General features: G+C 38.2%; 1 protein-coding gene across 1 annotated transcript in view; it reads right to left on the bottom strand.

Annotated features, from left to right (window-relative positions):
• ABCB11 (ATP binding cassette subfamily B member 11) overlaps positions 1-13,386 on the bottom strand; it is a 76,890-nt gene that overhangs the window by 19,030 nt on the left and 44,474 nt on the right. Inside the window, 2 exon segments of the mRNA NM_001143932.1 lie at positions 3,308-3,472; positions 10,088-10,190. Coding sequence (NP_001137404.1) covers positions 3,308-3,472; positions 10,088-10,190 — 268 coding nt within the window.

The raw sequence follows: 13,386 nt of genomic DNA on the forward strand, positions 1-13,386 counted from the left end.
GATTATGATTTCCCCAGCATGCTACATCCACATTGCTGTGTTTGGGACACTTGTACACTTTCTAAGTGAAATAGAGCCATGGAAAGTGAATCAGATAAATTATGTTTTATGTATGTACTGATGCTTCACTAGATTAGCAACCAGGCTCCTAATAGTGTCCAATCATTTTCTGGGCCAATGTTCCAAACTGTGGTCTCAATACACCAAATGTGAGTATCATGCCCTTTAGGTATGTCAGGATGAAAATAGCGCAACTGTAAACTATTATCTGACTCATGATTATACCCTGTGAGATGAAGGTATCATGAATCTACTGATGAATATTTGATAATTATGCTAAGAGACTAACAGAAATGATCTTCTTTATCAGAGAGGGAAAATAGTACTTCTTTTAGCATCATTTGCTTAGCAAATACAACCCTGTGAGACCATTAACCATGAGCAGACTTTGGACTTCACCAACTAGATCCTATTACTCTGGTACTGCAGCCCTCAAGTGAAAAGTCTAGTTGCTCAAGCTCAGTTTTTCCTAGGATTCCTGGTTGTGACCAGAACAATCACAGAGACTAGTCTCACTATGAACAACTGGTGGGTGCTCTAGGAGAGCAGGGGTTTTGACTGAATCATCACTTTTTTTCTGACTTGGCCATTTCATAGACTAACAGAGCTGGAAGGTATCTTAGAAACCATTTTTTGTCAATCCTTCCTTTTATAGTTGAGGAATCCAAGGCCCGGAGAAATGGCATGGTGTGATCCTAGGGCGTATAGTACTTACTAACTATCCAGAAGAGTTAGATTCAGGAAAAGAAAGAAAGAAAGAAAGAAAGAAAGAAAGAAAGAAAGAAAGAAAGAAAGAAAGAAAGAAAGAAAGAAAGAAAGAAAGAAAGAAAGAAGAAAGAAAGAAAGAAAGAAAGAAGAAAGAAAGAAAGAAAGAAAGAAAGAAAGAAAGAAAGAAAGAAAGAGGAAAGAAAAGAAAGAAGAAAGAGAAAGAAAAGAAAATAAAGAAAGAAAGAAGAAAGAAAGAAAGAAAGAAAGAAAGAAAGAAAGAAAGAAAGAAAGAAAGAAAGGAAGAAAGAAAAGACTTCCTGGTTGGGAATCCAGCACTCTTTACATAGCAGCTCATGTACAGGGTTTGGTAAAGCTGAGTTAGTATATTCTTTTCTGTGTTTTTATAAGAAAGTGGTGATCAGCAAAAAAACTGGTATCCCAGATTTCTTTCAAAAGCAAAGATCTAGGGCACAGTTGGGTCTTTACAAAATTCAACCCTATCCACCACGCCTTCTACGTCTCATCACTGCTCAGTGGGATGCATTTCCAGAGCCTTTTCCTAATCGAATGTCAGCTTTATGAGAGCAGGGAGGGCTTTCTTATTCCTTACTCTATCCTCAATCCCAGCAATGATGTCTGACAAATAATAAGTGATTAACAAATATTTGTTGAATTATGAGATATTATGTCTAATATCTGTCTTTCTCAGAGACTGGAAACTCTATTAGAGAAGGCATGACTGAATGCAATCCCCAGTCTCTAGCACAGTGTCTATGGGAGGTAATCAACAAATATCTGTTGAGTGAATAAAAGAACATTTCTTGAATGTTCTTGAATTGAATGTTTGGATTGAATTTAAATAAAACATCCTAAAATATTTAGCATATTTTAATTACTTTAATTATTACTTTTAATTATTTTAATTATTTAAAAGATTGTCATCTTAAAGGGTTTCACACAACCAGAAATTCAATTTACCAGAGTTGAAGGGCCCTGTTTCCAATTTCCAATCTGAACTTAACCTGATTTCCTCACTTACCACAAGGGGGTAGTATGGAAATTAAGCGGTGGCTGAGGCCCTCCCTACACATTTGACTTGATTTTGTTTGTAGACTGTAACAGTCTTTCTGTATGAATCATGCTTGTGGGGACATTTCCCTGGTCAGGACCTCTTCCAGAGAGGCCACAAAAGAACGAGAAGTAGAGGGGAAACTAAAAACACAGGACTCTTAGTAAGCCCTGACAGTGTGGTGTGCTGGCAAATCCTTTAGCCTAGGCTTGGGAAAAGCTGGGTTCTAGTGTTGGCCCTACTGCCTGATGCCTGTTTCACCATAAACAAATTAATAAAGTTATCTAGATTCTAGATTTGCCTCCCTGTTGATCTCATGGGATTTGTGTGTGTAGGTAAATTTCAACTAAAGAACTTGGCAGAACTTTGATAACGAATTTTGCAATGAGAGTCTTATTAGAACCTGGCTCTCCAGTCACACTGGATTTGAATCCCAGATCTATCATTTGCTACCTAAGTTCTGTATAACTTGGTTCGCTTTTTTGTAAAATGGGAACAATAAGAATACCTACCTCGGGTGGTTACTAGGAAAATTTAGTGAACTATTATAAATAAAGTGCTTAGATAGTGTCAATTAATGCTTGTAGTTATTATTTTTTATTGTAGCAGTGAAGCCAGATGGAGAATATCAAAACTCCTAGGAAGTGAAAAATTGAAATAAGCTATTATCCTTTATCCATGTCTTATTTTACTTCTCTCTTCCTTTTCCTGTTTCCTTCTCTACTTTGCTGTTTCAATGGTACAATCAGCAGAGCAGACAATTCTACAACGTGCACTTGCACCTGCTTATACAAGCCAAACTTCGCACCTCAGCTGTTTCAGCAACATCAAAACGGCCCAAGAGGATCATAGGGGAAGGGAGGAAAAATAAAACAAGACAAAATCAGAAAGGGAGATAAACCATAAGAGACTCTTAATCATAGGAAACAAACTGAGGGTTGCTAGAGAGGGGAGGGAGGTGGAGGGATGGAGTAACTGGGTGATGGGCATTAAGAAGGGCACGTGATATAATGAACACTGCGTGTTACATAAGACTGGTGAATTACTGACCTTTACCTCTGAAACTAATAATGTGTTATATGTTAATTAATTGAATTTAAATAAAAAATGTTTAAAAGATCAAAACGTCCTAAATTCCTTTTGTATTATTCAACACACCTGCTTTGCATTATGATTTTGTTTGCATATATGGAAATTGCCCTCTCCTTACACTAAATTTGCAGCCACAGTACAGCTTTTTACAGACACGATGACTAGAGACGTGCCCTGCCAGCCCAACTGAGATCACTCAGCTTCATTTTCTTACCTTCTGTGTAATGGAGATTCTGGGCACTTTGAATCCTTTAAAGATGAGGAAAAGAAAGCTAAATCCATTAAAATACAGAGCCAACCTATAAAAAATGACAATATCCACTGATAGAAAAACAAAAAAATATGAGAAGAATAAAGCTAATCCAGTTGTTTGCTTACCCCAAGAATCTGGCTGAATAAAAAGGCATAAAGCGGTGTGACCGACCCATTGACAGCAGCACCCACGGCCCCAAACAGCATGTAGGGCCACTCTGGAGCATTGAATTTCAGAATCCTCCTAACGGGGGCAGGTTCAATTTCTTCTTCCACAGGAATGTCCTTGTCCTTGAGGGGAGAAGGGTTATACTAGTCATCCTGGGGTATACTCAGACATTTTTGCACATGTTCTTTAATGATACAGCAGATTCTTTGGTATTCACAGATTCAAAAGTCATGGTTTGACTGGTTATGAGTGACCTCAAAGGTCTCTGAGATGTAGTGATAATTGTTTTGTAAGAAATGGATTTGAATTGTTTGAGACCATGCTGTGACTTGGAAGGGACACACTAGATGAGCACTCATCTAAAGGTGAGCATTTGGTTTTCATTTCACAATTAGATATATGTTAACTCTGAGGGAGTAATAAATATGTTGGATCTCTGAAAAAAGTAACCCCTCCAATTTAAAAAAGTTTTTTGTGCTATGGTAGTATTCACATATTTGAGGACTTGTAACACTTTCAAGGTATATCCTTCATAAATGGCAAAGTTCTATAGTCTAGTAATTGACTGAAGCTCTGAGGCAGGTCAGTGTATCTGAAACAAGGCACAGTAATCATCAAAATGTTTTAAATGGTGTCAACATTTATCATTTACTTGCTTTCTATAAAATTTTCCTTAATTAGTGCCCAGAAGTAAATGGTAATCCATTTGGGGCTTCTATGCTCTACATATTCTTTGCAAGAAGTGAAAAGTATTTTGATATTTCCCTATTTTGATCTCTTTAGTTGTCATTGAAGTGTCTGAAGTAACAAATTATTTTCCTCTTGAAGGCAAATATTGTACTCAGAATCTTATCATGTTCACTATCATTTTTCCTCACTACAGATATTATTCATGCTTGATCTTTAAAACTGATTGTTCAATCGTTTGTTAAATTTATTACTGACTTCACTTAAGAAAGGATTTTAGGTGGCTTATATAGATTTTTGCATTTTTTACTTTTTCTATTAAAATATACTAAAAATATTATAACAAATTAACTACAAATCTATTTAATTAGTGCTCTCTTGCATGAATGCATAGCAATTTAACCTTTAGGTAGTAGAATGTCAGGAACAGACAACAGCAAGAAAATTCAAATAATTTCTCTTTGCTTCCAAAGTCAAAGACCACATTACTAATTCAGTTTAAAGAAAGTCTTGGGTCATGTTATGTCATTATCATTGCAAGCCAAATAGGGTGGAGGAAGGCAGCTTGGCTGGTGTTGGACTTCTTATTTCTTCCATTTCAAATTCTCTCTTGGCCTGCCCTCAACATTTGCACTTGTCACTATACATTCATGCAGCAAATCCTTCTGTTCAATAATTTCGCCTCTGACAACTTACTAACTCTAGGAAATCAATTCCAGGAAGGAAGTGGGGTGCCTAGGCAAGCATGAGTAGAACAAGCATAGAAAGAACAGGGTTCTTGGATGAGCCCAATGTAGCCACCTGTGGAATACATTGCCAAGCAATTTAGCTCTCTGGGGCTCAGTTACCTCATCCTCCAAATGAGATAGTTGGACTAAGTTGGGGAAGACAACTCTCTGTGGGTCTCTTGTGTTTCTGTACGTCTTATGCAGTGGCATCGACTACATTTATTCAGACTATTTTTTCAAGGATGTTTGCATAGCAAATAGCCCTGGAGGAGAGAGATGAGATCTTCATCCCAAGAAAAGAGCAGATGTGTTTACTGCCAATTATAAAAGACTCAAGCTCCTCCATATCAGAATTCCTCTCCTGTAACACATCCCCTTCATTTGCTGGTATCATCTGGCCCTCTTTAAATATGGGGGTTGGGCTGGGAACCAGTGCAAATGATATATTCTGGTTACTACACTGGCCAAGAGTTATAAAATTACATGGGGCTCGATCCCAGGACCCGGAGTTCGTGACCGGAGCCGAAGGCAGATGCTTACCCGATAGAGCCTGTCAGGCACCCCTCCTCCTCAGGTAATTCTAGTAATAAAGCCCAGTCTGTGAGATTCCCAAGAGTATGTAATCTCCAAGACTCTTTCTGGAGCTGAAATTCATAATCATGAATCCATGGTTATGAATTTGGAAAATGTCAGCTGTGCTGTACCATCCAGACACAGTAAACTCCAACATTTCCCAGAACCACTGCTCCACGAAACAGCCCACTCACAACCTTGACATGACAGAAATTTCCCTGGCCTTCTGATTCTTGAAGGTTTCCGTAGCCCTAAATAACAATACCTGAGACATTTAAAAATAATGTGAAGTGATTTTTTTCCCCTAGTAATTATCATTCCAAGATAAACTAACAAGAGGCAAATGTAATTGATATGAATAATTTTCTCTTGTCCCCTTTCACTAGATGTTTGACTTTAAGGGAAACTGTCCCCTGACCCCCAAAAAGGTGCACCATCAAGCCTGAATGATGCAAAAACTAGAAAATCTGTCCCTGAGTAATTGACTTCTGATTGACTTATATGATATAGTTTAAAAATTGTAGGAGAATTTTTTTAAAAAAGAAGAAGAGTAGAAGAAGAAAACAAACTATAAAGCCATAATGTATAGAAGATTTTTTCCTTTGATTTTTGCAAAGCTGAAGACAAATTTAGTCATCTAAAAAAGGCTAAAGATGATTTATTCATCTTCCCTGTATTTGTGGCAAACCAGTAACTCACAGAGAGAGGAGAAATTATAAAAGTTGATGTGTTCCCTTATTGTAGAGTTCCTGCCTTTATCGTAGCAATGTCAAGTGGCACCTTGCACATGTGCACAAGTAAAGAAGTATCCTGCTAGGAACCCTTGTGCAGGGAGGGGATGGTGGTTCTTGTTCATCTTTGCATCCATAACACAATACCTGGCACACTATAGATGTACAATCAATATTTATTGGATGAAAGAATAAGTGAAATTTTTATGCCCATGGTGCATACATGCAACAAAACATTTATTTTAAAAAAATACTGAGCTCTCTACTAAGAATGTGATTCAGTGGTAGACACTGGGCTTTCCTCAGTTTCCTTCATAGAACTTCCTACTTGAATCTTATGTCCTGCTTTCTATACTTTGTTGCATCGGTTTCTGCGTGCTAATCCATAAGCGTCTCCTGCCTCGATAATGACATTAAGATTTGATGATAATAGGGATCCCTGGGTGGCGCCTGCCTTTGGCCCAGGGCGCAATCCTGGAGACCCGGGATCGAATCCCACGTCAGGCTCCCAGTGCATGGAGGCTGCTTCTTCCTCTGCCTATGTCTCTGCCTCTCTCTCTCTCTGTGTGACTATCATAAATAAATAAAAATAAAAAAAACTTAAAAAAAAAAGATTTGATGATAATAAATGGTAACTATGACAAAGGGGCAGGTGTTCTCCAAATGGTCACATACTGAAAGTCATTTGTAAGGATCCTGTTTCTGTCCTGGTAAGCAATGCTCAAACCCTATCTTCTAAGTCAGCTGTGATGAAATGATGGGTTGCAAACCTTTGACCTGGACTTGAATTCCTATAGATTCTACTTTGTTAGTTTCCCTGAGAGAGAGGTCTTGATACCAGAGACTGACAGGTTTCCCCTCATCTTCCACTGAATTTTATCAGCCTTATAACTAAGATCTGATTCCACTTCTGGAAGCCCAAAGCACAGCCTGGGGAGTGGGAAGAAAGAAACTGCAGTCTTAGTTCTGTTCCCAGATAACTAGGAGACCGGGATTCCAGTAACCCCACTTAGCATATGGAAGGACAAGCTTCTCATGCAACCATCTCTTCTATATGCTCAGTCAAAATTCTGAGAGACCACAAGGTGGAGATAATTCCTTTACATAAGTAAACTTTTTGCATTGCAGTAGAAGAACACTTCCCAAATAACAGATTGTGGTTAGAACTCCTCCATAGAATGAGAAAAAGAAAGGATTTTGCCAGTGTTTAGGCTTGTGGAATTCAGTTAACTTTTAAAATGCTTTAAAATCTACTTGGGATTAGAATATCCCATATATTTAAAGTGCTTTAAAATATTACTTGGGATTAGAAATTTCATAAATTAAATGGTATCGACCCTAATTCCACTGTTTTTGTTTGTTTGTTTGTTTGTTTGTTTGTTTAGAAAATGAGTTGGGGCACGTGGGTGGCTCAGTCATTTGAGCATTCAACTCTTGATTTTGGCTCAGGTCATGATCTCAGGGTCCTAGGATAAAACCCGACATTGGGCTCTGTGCTCAGTACGGAGTCTGCTTGAGGATTCTCTCTCCTTCTCCCTCTGCCCCTTCCCCCTCCTCAAATAAATAAATAAAATCTTAAAAAATTTTTTTAAATAAAAAAGTTATTAATTTAAATCTTAAAAACTCTAATATCAGAGCACCTGTGTTGCTCAGTCAGTTAACAAGCTGCCTTTGGCTCATGTCATGATCCTGGGGCCCTGGGATCAAGCCCCATGTCTGGCTCCCTGCTCAACAGGGAGCCTACTTCTCCCTCTCCCTCTGCTCCCCCTGCTTGTGCTTGCTCACACTCTCTCCCTCTGTCAAATAAAATCTTTTTAAAAATAAATAAAAATTTAAAACTCTCATATTGTTACCATACAAATGAGCAGCATTAATATAAGCATAAGATCTTATTTTCTTGGAGTTTGAGCAAGATCACACCGGCTTCCCTGTTATTTTTTCCCTCTCTTCCTTTTTCTCTCTTAACTGGAGAGAGAATATAAAATGGTATCTTTTAAACATTACACTGGTTTACATTCAATCGGGTTTAATTACTCCATTCTAATTTACAAGACTTTAGATAAGTAGACTATCATATGAAGCATTTTTATTTCTCTAAAACTACTCTTTATGTTTGATTTAGTTTTCATCTTAAACGGTTCCCTTCTGAGTTTCCTCAGCATCATGAGAACCCTGTGGGAATCTGATTTCCAGATCTCCAGGAATCTGATCTCTGCTGCTGTGCTGGGCTACCTGCCAGTTTCAACAGCAACAGCAGAATCAGATTTTCTTTTCCTTCCTTCCTTCCCTTCCTTCCTTCCTTCCTTCCTTCCTTCCTTCCTTCCTTCCTTCCTTCCTTCCTTTTTCTTTCTTCTTTCTTTTTCTTTCTTTCTTCTTTCTTTCTTTCTTTCTTTCTTTCTTTCTTTCTTTCTTTCTTTCTTTCTTTTTCTCTTGCTTTTGTTGCCAAATAGTTACAGAAACTAGAAAAAAAAAACATAAAAAAGGCAAAAGTCAAATATGATTGGCACTGTTACATTTGAAATTTCAATGTGGTTCTTTGTCCCTTGGAGCTTTACCAGACTCCTTATAGGAGGCATCTTGTCATTATTAGTGGCAGCACCATGTACGTAAATTAAGTATCTATCTCTAGGTCTAGAAGAAGAGTTGAATCCTTAATGGCAAGATGCAGTAAGCAATCATGCTTGCTAAATATGTTTCCTCTCTCTGTGATTCATCCTGCTGCTCCTGAGAAAAAGTGTTTCTCCGTGAAATTTATTTAAACCAACTCTATTGAATATGGAGACATTTATTCATTCCTAATGTACTAGAACCAAGAGAGAGCCTTAATAATCCTTCTGTCATAGTCACAAGATCATAAGGAGGATGTACTTTATTCCACATTTGTCACTGTGAACAAAGGTTTATAATTACTTCCAAAAGGATTCTCATTAAAAAAATTTTAAGGACAGTTTAAAATGTCATCGTGCCTAATGGATGTGCTCATAATTGAGATATCCTCTGACTGAGTTGCTTTGATAAATCTTGTGATTTGGGCTTTATCTAATTGTGGAAATTCAATTTTTCATCCTCTTTTAAAATCTCCCAATATCCTAATAGGTATAGGGCACTTACTTAAGTGCCCGAGGTGATACAAACATAAATAATATATAGTCACTAACTTTAAGAAGCTTATTATTTAGTAAGAGAATAAGACAACATGACCCCAAACGAGACTCAATAAGAAAGCTGTCATGAAAAGTTTCAAATGAAGAGTAGTGGGGGACTAAAAGTGACACTCTTGGGCTGAAGAATGAAGTGCAGACTTTAAGAAAGGCTTTGAGGAGGGGCATCTTAGGGGAAGTAGAGTGTACACAACAGCTTTGAGGACCTGCCTCCTTAGGAAGAAGAAATATTGCTGTATCTGTTGATTCCTCTCCTATCACTTTCGTTTCTGTAGTTTTTGAATTATATTAACATGAATAGTGTTATTTTAGATGTATCTTTAAAAAATTATGGTAAAACTATGTGAAGTAAACAACTGTCCATAAAACTTAATTTGTTTCTATCCTTTCAAAAATTGTGATAACTTGCATAAGAGCTAACTTTTTCAGATACCTTTGTTGAATAAACACTTGCCAAGGTTATTATAATTTAAGGAGGAGATTTAAAAATTTGAGAGAAATTGTTTTCAAGAAATTGTTTTCTTAAAAGCTTTTAAAATTATACACACATGATCAAATAACCTAAGTACATATTATTTGCCTGTGTCTGTTCAATGGTTCACCTAAAAACTACTGATTAACCATTATAGTCCAGTTTCAGTTACTAGATGTTCTTAACGTTATTAACTAATCTGCATTTCTTTTAACATATTTTGTAGAATTTAGAGTTTTCATCAGGTCCTCATGGGTTCTCCCATTTAATCTGACTTAATTAACATTACTGGATGCCTTGCAGACTCATTTTCTCAGGTTTAAATGTCATACAGTAGTCCCCAGGAAAGACTGCCTCCAATCCCCAAGAGCGACTGGTGCCTGACCTTTCTGTCTTCTTCATAAGTAGACTTATGATCTACAACAGCTAGTGGAGGTTCATGTGCCAGGTAAGAAAGCTGAGACTTGGAGCGTTGTCGGAGTGAAGCTCTGCAAATAAACAGAAAGAATGAAAGAGTCTGTAGATTATGGGCAGGTTGGAACAGGACTTAACTGGTGTTTCAGCTAAGTCACAAGTGTCCAATAAACAGAAATGGTTGGTAGGTCACATAGTAACCAGGTATGGGAGCTTCCTGGTTAGGTTCCACAGAACTATTCTTGTGGCATTGCTAATTAAATTGGATACTCTGGGCCCCAAGCTAACCCTCTGATTCAGAATGTGTTCAAGGAGGGAGGGAGAGAAGGAGAAGAAAGCTGTCCTACCAGTCTACAAAAAAAAAAAAAAAGTCCAAGATTCAAATCCATTCCATATCCATATGGTATATTAATTGCTATCATAGCAATGGCCCACTGCCTTTACCTCCCTTTTGGTTATAGGTTGTAATCTTGATACCTGTTTCTCTCTAGTTATACCTGATGTTTACTGTAGTGCAAGGTCACCTGGATATAAATAAGCTAGTAGGAAGAAAATAGGGTCCCTGGTGAGATTTTCTTTAGGTTATGTACTGCCCTTAAAATTTACATAGTTAACAAATACCTTATTGAAATAAAATTTATGTGATGTGTTCATTCATTCATTCATTCATTTAACAGAGGCTTGTTGGACATGTACAACATGCAGACCAACGCCTGGTGCTGTGGGATTACAGAGACTGGTCAATCAGCCTCTTCCCTCAAGGAGTTTCAAATCTTACAGAAGAGCAAAACATGTACCCCACTCTGATGGAAGAAAGAACGCAGCAATTGCTCTAAAGCAGGTTTGAATAGAAAGTATGAAAATTTAAAGGAAAAAAAATACATGGCAGGTGTTTCCATGAAAGGGTCTTGGAAGAGGTGGCTACGGTAGGACTTGGGTTTTTGCAAGAAAAGCATTTCTGGTGGAGAGAACAGTATAGATAGAAGCATGGAGACAGGAGAGAACATGGTTCCTTAGTCCATATACTTAGTACAGCGCAGATAGAAGAAGAGATTGGTTCAGTTGGTTTTGGTTTCTTTCCTGAGATTTCTGAGAAGGAGACTCCTACTCGCCTCTAGGTTAAACATCAAAGGAGGCAGCATTATTATGTCAAGACCCTTAATGAATAATGTCAAGATCTTTAAGGAAAGAAGCCTGAGAAATGAAGCAAAATGAAAGGGGGGAAAAGCAGAGCTGAGAAAGGAAGAGAAACTGCATGTATGTTAGACACCTGGTTGAAGCTCCAGCCTTGCCTGAAGCCAAGCCATCCTTGGACAGCTTGGTTAGGTAAGCTGATTCTCTCCCTTTAAAAGTGAGAGCCGGTTGAGTTAAGTTTTCGGTCATCTGTAAGTGGAGTCTCTTTTTTAAAAAAAGATTTTATTTATTTATTCATGAGAGACACACAGAGAGAGAGAGAGAGGCAGAGACACAGGCGGAGGGAGAAGCAGGCTCCCTGGATAGAGCCTGACATGGGACTCGATCTCCAGGATCACACCCTGGGCTGCAGGTGGTGCCAAACTACTGCGCCACCAGGGCTGCCCTGCAAATGGAGTCTTAAGGGATAGGTGCAATGCTGAAGACTTGAGAGGAGGGTGTGTACATTATCAAAGCACCTAATCTAAAGTAAGAAAGTGGAAAGAGAGACCCATCCATGATCTCTCTCCCTCATTTGTATCCAGGTGAAGGTAGATGAAGACAAACATCAGGTGGTGCTTGCCTATTATACACGCTCATCTGGCCTTCTTGAGAAGGCTCTAACACACCACCTTCATCATTCTGTTCCCAGGTCCTGTTAGTGGCACTGCCACCCTCTTAGTCACCCAGGTTCAACAGGGGCATGTATCTCAAGTCTAACCTCTTCCTGCCCTTGCACATTCACACTCTTGCCAAATCTCATTATGGTCAGACCTGAAACCACTCCTCACCCTGCCTTCCTCCTACCAAACTGCTCTCTGGGACACCCCAACTCCCTCCTACCTGGTCTGAGACTCTTCAGTAATAGAGTCACTTCTTTGGGTTACTTAACTGGTCAAGCAGTCTTCTTCAAAATGCATGAAGAACAGGCATGTGTCAACTGGACAGAGTGGAGTGCATGGTAGGGCTGAGATGCAAGGTCATGGGCCTACAGAGAAGCCCAGAGCACTGGAAACCATGGTAGAGTATGCGGAAAAGGAAATATGGTTGACATCCTCCCAGTTTTGAGCATGGCAAAACATATATCCTTGTTCCTTCTGATTTCTACTAGCTTAATCTTGTATTTCTTAAGTCTCTCTCTCGTTCCCTATTTTGCAGGCCACTCCACCTGTCTAGCATAGGCTGTCCCACCGAAATCATGGGCCTACCTGCCGGCTCCCTCTGGTCCACCCTAAACACCAGGGTTAAAGTTCTATTGCAGGCCTTTTTAGAAATTGAAAAAGTTGGCCAGTCCCTTTCTCAGAAGCTGCCTACCACTTATTGCCACAAATAAAAACAGCTAATTTGGGGGCTAAATATCTCTCCCACTTTGTCTCTCTCTCTCTTTCTAAACATTATTATTCAGGAAATTAGTTACTCTTATCCATTAAATTGTTCTCGAATCTAAAATATATTACTAAAGAAAAACTGAGCTGTCAGAAAGACCAAAGCCAAGGAAATAAGATACAAATTAACATTTCATGTAGTCATCTTTTAGCAAAAAAAAATCTGTCAGCATACACAATGAGATATTTTTAACAGACTTTCTTACTCAAACTTAAAAATCTTTCTCTGCAGGAGGTTAATAGCTACTTTCTGGGTGTAGATTGTATGTCTGGATTTCTCAACCTACTCACCAAAATGTAGAATTTTTGAGAACTAATAGCCAAATAGGAAATGTTTATATTAAAAATGGTTATTTGGTCCTAACAATAAACTGGAAGTAAACTACTTAGAACAAGTAGAATCGTGTTCAATTGAAAAGTTAAGAAAATATTTATTCTCTTGTTGACATGGCCATGAAATACATCATTTCCTCTTTCCATATGTGATTCTTTAAATATTAAAAATAAATCTGTGTTTGAATTACTTGGAGCTGTTACCTACATGTTTTATTTTAGGCCTCTTTAAACCAGTTTTCAATAAGCAATAAACTCCCTTGAAAAAGCAAGTCTTATAACTGAGCCTTTGCTCAGAGTACAGCCTTGAATTAAATATTCTAGAAATGGTAAAGGCAACAGTAAGGAAATCTGCTGTCACCCATTGTTTACGAACAGC

Source organism: Canis lupus, chromosome 36 (genome assembly GCF_011100685.1).
Source record: "Canis lupus familiaris isolate Mischka breed German Shepherd chromosome 36, alternate assembly UU_Cfam_GSD_1.0, whole genome shotgun sequence".
Lineage (NCBI taxonomy): Eukaryota > Metazoa > Chordata > Mammalia > Carnivora > Canidae > Canis > Canis lupus.